General features: G+C 46.5%; 1 protein-coding gene across 2 annotated transcripts in view; it reads right to left on the minus strand.

Moving 5' to 3' along the window:
- The window catches only part of C10H12orf56 (chromosome 10 C12orf56 homolog), a 114,523-nt gene extending 107,480 nt beyond the window's left edge, over positions 1-7,043 (minus strand). For both annotated transcript variants that reach the window (XM_023225140.2, XM_023225139.2), the window contains exon 1: positions 6,596-7,043. In XM_023225140.2, the coding sequence (XP_023080908.1) occupies positions 6,596-6,847 (252 nt within the window). In that variant the 5' untranslated portion in view covers positions 6,848-7,043. The remainder of the gene's footprint in view (positions 1-6,595) is intronic.
- Between the last annotated feature and the right edge of the window lie 1,249 nt (positions 7,044-8,292).

Consider the following 8,292-nt stretch of genomic DNA (forward strand, 5'->3'; position numbering starts at 1 on the left):
TTTATTTATTTATTTATTTATTTATTTATTTATTTATTTATTTATTTTTGAGACAGAGTCTCACTCTGTTGCCCAGGCTGGAGTACAGTGGTACAATCTCAGCTCACTGCAACCTCCGCCTCCCAGGTTCAAGCAATTCTCCTGCCTCAGCCTCCGAGTAGCTGGGATTACAGACATGTGAAATCATGCCCAGCTAATTTTTGTATTTTTTGTAGAAACAGGGTTTCACCATGTTGGCCAGGCTGGTCTTGAACTCCTGACCTCATGATCTGCCCACCTCAGCCTTCCAAAGTGCTGGGATTACAGGCATGAGCCACCACGCCCGGCCCAACACTTCCATTCCCCCCTTCATAATATAGGTAAATATGCTGATAAAATGTTTTAAAAAATTGATTAAAAATAGAAGTCCACAACTGTAAATTAACCAAATATGAACTTTGTCCTTTGTTATATGTTTACCCATTCAACTACTACACATTGAGCTGATATTTGCCAGGCCTGGTTTACAAAGATGACTAAGATATTGTGTGGAGACAAAAATGAATCCAGCTAATTATAAGGCAGTGAGCTGACTGCTATAATAGACAGGTTCACAATGCATGCCTGGAAAAACAGCATTCATCCTTCAAGAGTCCTTCATATTTCTGCAAAGTAATAACAACTAGCATTGATTACTTGTTCTGACCTATTCACTGTGCTAAACATATCACATGAATGATCTCAACTGATTTTCACAACAACCTTAAGAGGTAGTTCTTATTATTTTCTCCATTTCATAGATGAAGGAACTGAGGCAGAGAGAAGTTAAGTAGTTTTTTTAAGGTTGTGGCAGGACTGGGATTTGAAGACAAGCAATCTGATTTCAGAGCCTGTGATCTTAGGTACTTATACAATTCCACCTCCTGAATCTATTCTGTTTACCTCCCTTTCTTCTTTCCATGCCAAAGTAGAAGACAGTATTTTGTGGTATCATAGCATCCTAGGAATACCTCTATTGGAGATTCTACTGTTTTGGAAGGCAGCTATGCTCACCACTATACCACCAACACTGTTCTACTGTTTTGAACTATTATGTTCCAGTGACTGTCTCCTTTAGAAAAGGATTGTATTATTCTTTTTTAGACTGCATAGCAAGTAGTAGGTGTTCAATAATGTCACCAAGGATAAAACAAGTGATTAAAAATGTGATTATTTCAACCACCTTGAAGGAGGACAAACTGTTCATGGCAAGCAAGCAGGCCAGCCTGTAAAAGATGCATTTGTTCTTGTTCAAGAGGCCTCCTGGAGCCTGGGATACCTAGAAAGCAGATATCAACAGAAGGGTTGGAGGGGAGAGGTGAAAGGACTAGCAGAAAGAGAGGCAAGGACTGCTGGAGTTGACAGATTTTCTTTCCTGTATGTGATGGGATGGATTTGAAGGACAGTTATCTGTAGGAAATTCATAGACTGCTCTGCATTGTTCTCACACTTAAAAATGTAACCAGCTGGGCACGGTGGCTCACGCCTATAATCCCAGCACTTTGGGAGGTCGAGGCGGGCGGATCACCTCAGGTTAGGATTTCAAGATTGGCCTGGCCAACATGGTGAAACCCTATCTCTACTAAAAATACAAAAATTAACCAGGTTTAGTGGTGCGATCCTGTAATCCCAGCTACTCGGGAGGCTGAGGCAAGAGAATCGCTTGAACTCAGGAGGTGGAAGTTGCAGTGAGCCCAGATCTTGCCACCGCACTCCAGCCTGGGCAACAAGTGAGACTCCTGCTCAAACAAACAACAAAAAAAGAAGTGTCTAACCTTAGAATGGCTTAAGTAGTATTTTGATGCACCCAAGAGCAGAACTCTAGAGAATTTTTTTCAAAAGTAACTTTTAAAGAAAATGTCAGCCCTTTATAAAATATCTGCCCAGGTAACTTGGAAACCCTTTCTTTGAGAAAATGAACCACATCTAACACGTACTGAGATTGTCAAGTACACTTTAAGCTCATTTTTGCTGGAACGGAAATCTCACTTGTACCCTTCTTCAAAACAAACATGTGTACACTCTGGTCTAACTTTTTGTTGCTGTTACCTTTAATTTTTTTTTTCCTTTGTGAAGGGAATAGAATTTTATCTGTATTATTTGTAAGGGCTTTTTTCCCCTGAGATAAATGTGACCTATGTCAGGAACTAGAGTTAATCTGGCCTAACATGGAACAAGGAGGGCTGGGGCTCAAAGGTATAAAGGACTTTATTTGTTCCTAAGATCAGTGCTTGAGATATTTTGCAGATGCTGAACCTGATGAATCACCTGGCACCACCCAGATCGATTGACTGGCTCATCTGATCTTGTGGCCCCCACCCAGGAACGGACTCAGTACAAGAGGACAGCTTCCATTCCCTATGATTTCATCTCCTGCCTAACCAATCACCACTCCTGACTCCCTGGCTTCCCCCAACCAACAAGTTGTCCTTAAAAACTCTGATCCCCAAATGCTCAGGGAGCCTACTTTGAGTAATAATAAAACTCCAGTCTCCTGCACAGTCTGCTCTGCATAAATTACTCTTTCTCTATTGTGATTCCCCTGTCTTGATAAACTGGCTCTGTCTAGGCATCAGGCAAGGTGAATCCACTGGGCAGTTACAACTTTAGAATCCTCCCAAGGTGGGAGGATCATTTGAGGACAGGAGTTCGAGACCAGCCTGGGAAACATGGCAAGACCCCATTTCTACTAAATAAATTAATGTGTTGGCAGGACCTTCTGGAAGCTTTAGAGAAAAATCAATTTCTTTGCCTTTTCTAGCTTCTACAGGCCGCCTACATTCCTTGGCTAAGGCCTTCTTCCACCTTCAAAACTAGCAATAGCTAGTCAAGTCTTTCTCGTGCTGCATCAGTTGGCCACTGACTCTACTTCTGCCCCCTCTTCCACTTTTTTTGTAATTTTTAATTTTGATTTTTTTGAAACAGAGTCTCACTCTGTTGCCCAGGCTGGAGTGCAATGGTGCAATCTTGGCTCGCTGCAACTTCCACCTCCAGGGTTCAAGCGATTCTCCCACCTCAGCCTCCTAAGTAACTGGGCTTACAGGTGTGTGCTACCACACCTGGCTAATTTATACACACACACACACACACATACACACACATATATATATACACACACACACATACATATATATTTTTTTTGAGATGAAGTTTCACTCTTGCACAGGCTGGAGTGCAATGGTGCAATCTCGGCTCACTGCAACCTCCACCTCCCGGGTTCAATCTATTCCCCTGCCTCAGCCTCCCGAGTAGGTGGGCTTACAGGCATGCGCCACCACACTTGGCTAATTTCATATTTTTAGTAGAGACGGGGTTTCTCCATGTTGGTCAGGGTGGTCTCAAACTCCCAACCTCAGGTGATCCACCCATCTCAGCTTCTCAAAGTGCTGGGATTACAGGAGTGAGCCACCACACCCGGACAATTTTTATATTTTTAGTAGAGATGGGTCTTCACCATGTTGGCCAGGCTGATCTCAAACTCCTGACCTCAGGTGATCTGTCCACCTGGGCCTCTGAAAGTGCTGGGATTACAGGCGTGATCCACCACACCCAGCCATAAACACATCTTTAAAAGTGTAAGAGGTCGGACGGTCAGGAGTTTGAGACCAGCCTGGCCAACATGGCAACACCCTGTCTCTACTAAAACTACAAAAATTAGCCAGGCATGGTGGTGCGCGCCTATAGTCCCAGCTACTTAGGAGGAGGCTGAGGTGGGAGAATTGCTTGAATCTGGGAGGCAGAGGTTCGGTAAGCTGAGATTGTACCACTGCACTCTAGCCTGGGCGACAGAGCGAGACTCTATCTCAAAAAAAAAAAAAAGATGTGTTCATATTGAGCCCACCCAGATAATTCAAATTAATTTCCCTATTTTAAGGACAAATGATTAGCAACTTTAATTCCATCTGCAACCTTAATTCTCCTTTTCCATGTAACATAACATATTCACAGGTTCCAGGGATTCAGCATGTGCTTATCTTTGGTGCTTAATTATTCTGCCTATCACAACTTCCAAAGGTGAACTATATTGTGCAAGATGGACATTCAAGCTACCAACAATGTTGAAAGCTTAGATTTGTTTAGGACATTTATTGTCATTACACATTCTTTATGCCTGAAAGGTAAACCTTGTACAGAAAGCATGAATAAATAAATTGGTATCCTTTTTTGTAGGATTCTTGGCTCAGGGCCAAAGGAGCTTTCTTAGATTCTCACAGGTAAAAAACAAAAACAAACAAAAAAACCAAGCCAGGCACAGTGGTTCATGCTTGTAATGTAATGCCAACACTTTGGGAGGCCAAGGGGGGGGGGTGGATCGTTTAAGCCCAGCAGCCTGGGCAACATGGCAAAACTCTGTCTCTACAAAAAATACAAAAACTAGCTAGGCATGGTGGCACGTGCCTAGATTCTTAGATTCTCGAGAGAATCTCGAACTCCTTACCTCAGGTGATCCACCTGCCTCGGCCTCCCAAAGAGCTGGGATTACAGGTGTGAGCCACCACGCCTGGCCCCTTTTAAAGTTTTTTGTTTGTTTAGAGACAGTCTAGTTCTGTCACCCAGGTTGAAGTGCAGTGGTGAGATCATGGCTTAATGCAGCCTCCAACTCCTTAACTCAAAGTATCCTCCCACTTCAGCCTATGAAGTAGCTTGTACAACTGGCATGCACCACCATACACAGCTATTTATTTTTATTTTTGTAGAGACAAGGTCTGGCTAGGCTGCCCAAGTCTCCAACTCCTAGGCTCATGTGATCCCTCTACCTTGGCCTCCCAAAATGCTACGATTACAGGCATGAGCCACCTTGCCCAGTCTAAAGTTTAAAAAAACAGTTAGTAAAGGAAATTTAAATTAAAAAAAAATTAGTTCGAGGCCAGGTGCGGTGGCTCATGTCTGTAGTGGATCACTTGAGCCCAGGAGTTTGAGACTAGCTTGGGCAACACTGCAAGATCCTGCCTCTACAAAATTTTTTTTAAAAATTAGCCGGCTGTGATGGCATGAGCCTGTAGTCCCAGCTACTTGGGAGGCTGAAGTGGGAAGATGGCTTGAGCCCTGGAGGTTGAGGTGGCAGTGAGCCCGTGATGGTGCCACTGCACTCCAGCCTGGATGACAGAGTGAGACTGTCTCCAAAAAAACTGTTTTAGTTCAAGAGAATGGAAACAATGGTAGCGAGGAAAAGCAATGTTATACCCCGAACTTTTCCTCAATAAAGAAGAACACAAATTGGCACAGTTATATTAGTTCACAAAGGTATTCCGAGTAGAAAAAAAAAATATTTTTTTTCATTTAATTTTATTATTTTCTAACAGACTCGTTCAAAAGAAGCCATGACTCTCTCAGCAAAACAGCTCCATCAAGCGTCTCGCCAACCTCTCCCTTGAGGCTCAGTCAAGGGAATGAAAAAACGAGGCTACACACCTGCCCCCAACGGAAAAACCGAGAACACACCTGGAGAGCAGCTCAGACACAGGGAGCCAGGCGGGGAAAACAGTAATTGGAGAGTTCCAGTCTGTTGCTGGTTTACAAGGTAAATCCATTCCTGGAGGAAAGGGGTACCGGAGCAGGACGCGAAAACCCGGGACAGGCTGTGGCAGGCCCGAGGTCTTTCAGGCCCAGCTCCTAGCGTCCACGCCCCTCCTTCCAAGACGTTTCCCAGCAGGCCCTGCGCCCAGTTTGGATCAAGTGAGCCGCCTGAGTTTGCCAAGCGTCCGATGCGCATCTCATTAACGCATCTGCTTATTCATGTATTCATTCTTTGTGGGGGGAGGGGGTGGAAGGAATGGCGTCTCACTCATTCTGTTGCTCAGGCTGGAGTGCGGGTGGCTCGATCTCGGCTCGCTGCAACCTCCACCTCCCAGGTTCAAGCGATTCTTGTGCCTCAGACCAGCCAAGTAGTTGGGATTACAGGTGCACACCACCACGCCCGGGTAATTTTTGTATTTTTGGTAGAGACGGCGTTTCACCATGTTGGTCAGGCTGGTCTCGAACCCCTGACCTCCGGTGATCCATCCACCTTGGCCTCCCAAAGTGTAAGGATTACAGGCGTGAGCCACGGCGCCCGGCCTTATGCATTTATTCTTATTGAGCACCTAACATGCTGTAAGCATCGGGGGCAAAAAAGTAAATGAGACATAACAGCACTTAACACACAGCATTTATTTGCACGGGTGTTGGCTTTCTAGCCCTCCAGCAACTGCTTCTAGGTAGGGGCCCTCTTTCGTTTTTGCATCCTCCGAGTCTAGCACAGTGCCTGGCACTGACTAGGTGATTTGTTAACAAAGGAACGACTTTAAAACATATTTTTGATAGGGAGTTCGGTTCTCAAACTTGTAGCCCTACGTGGGGTAGGGGAGGCGGGAGAATGGGTGGACAGCCAGATACAAGGAGAATGGGAAACGTGTTTGTATTAGGAGTGCTCACAGCAATCCACAGCTTCCCTGTGTTCCTCGTTCTCAAATAATAGTAGGGGAGTCCAGGGCGGGATGGGGCAGCCCTCCCCGCGCGCAGGAGAGCTGGGTTTGGGGGCCTCAGCCGGGGGTTCTCACTGCGCTCCGGAGCCCGCCTGCCCACCAGCGCCGCTCACCAGGTCAATGGCCACGACGTCCCGCAGAGCCACTACCCGCCGGATGGACTTGGGCGGGTTCTCGGTTAGGTAGATGAGCCGGTCGCTTAGCACCACGTATTTGAGGGTGTGGTTCTCCGAGTTGGACACCACGATGCATGGCTCATAGGCGCGGACCGCGTCGTAGACCTCCGGCGGCAGATGCCGCCGCAGGAACACATCCAGGCGGCTGTTCGTGCGCCCGGGGAAGCCCGACGGCAAGGGGCTGGCCATGCGCGGCGCCCGCAGCGGGGCGGAGTGCTGGGACTCGAGGCCCTCAGCTCACCCTCTGTCCCCTCCCCCGCGCTGGAACCTGCGCGCCACAAAGCCGCCGGCCCCGCGTCGCCTCCTCTCCCAGGCGTGGGGACCCGGGCCGCAACTGTAGGAATCGACGCCAGGTCAGCTTCCCTGGAGCGCCCTCCCCAGCCCTGTCCAGCCTCCCGATCTTTGTCCTAACCTCAGACGGCGATGGGCTGGGCAAGACGCTGGTCCTTTAGGCCCGGGTTGATGGGCACCTCTGGCTAAACTCCCGCCCGCCCCTCATGCCAGCCCCCACCACTGCCTACTCTGTTGCGGATCACACCATCCCATACAAACTTTATTGGTTTTGGAAGCCAGTTTCAATCTGGTTTCCTGTTAGAAACTTGAAAGAGTTTAATTTACCGATTTATTTTTAACCCTAGAAACCTATTACTACCAATCACATAGATTTAGCTTTTGGTTATGACATGGCCTGGCACAGCTTTCTGATATTGTTGGAGTGTAAACATAGGTCTTCTTTATCCAACCAGTGAGAAAGGTTTTTTTTGTTTGTTTGTTTTTTAGACGGAGTTTTGCTCTAGTTGCTCAGGCGGGAGTGCAATGGCGCGATCTCGGCTCACCACAACCTCCGCCTCCCGGGTTCAAGCGATTCTCCTACCTCAGCCTCCCAAGTAGCTGGAATTACAGGCATGCACCACCATGCCCAGCTAATTTTGTATATTTCAGTAGGGACGGGGTTTCTCCATGTTGGTCAGGCTGGTCTCCAACACTTGACCTCAGGTAATCCGCCCGCCTCAGCCTCCGAAAGTGCTGGGATTACAGGCATAAGTGACCTCCCCCAGCCTTTGAGAAAGGGATTCTTAACATGAATTGATGTGAGCACACCCAAACCTACCTAAGTAATATGGTTTTGTTTCCAATGCCCAGGGCAATCTATGCAGGAAGAATGAATGGGTGAAGCTGGCATCTTGAAAAGTTGAAGCTGATAGACTGAAGAATGCTGATTACATAGCCCTGAGGCTGCAGAGAAGTAAGTATTCTTTAGTTTTTACAGGCCAAGAATAATTTACTAATTAGGTTAGAGAGATGAGAAGGGCACAACAGAAATGCTCTAGGTCAGAAGTTCCATTTTTTATTTCGAATCCTAGAAAAGTTATTCTCTTCCCCTCCCCATTGACCCAAAAACCTGATAATGAAACCATATCATTCACTGCTGTGGCTGCCAGCAACCCTGAATCAAATTTGATATTCTTTATATTCTCCCTTTCTACATATTTTATTATTGTATACTATATGTTATAAGCAACTTCAAATCCCTTGTGGAAAGAAGGTATAAATATATTACAATCTGGCCAGGTGCAGTGGCTCAAGCCTGTAATCCCAGCACTTTGGGAGGCCGACGCGGGCGGATCACAAGG

The sequence above is a fragment of the Piliocolobus tephrosceles genome, chromosome 10 (assembly GCF_002776525.5).
Source record: "Piliocolobus tephrosceles isolate RC106 chromosome 10, ASM277652v3, whole genome shotgun sequence".
NCBI lineage: Eukaryota > Metazoa > Chordata > Mammalia > Primates > Cercopithecidae > Piliocolobus > Piliocolobus tephrosceles.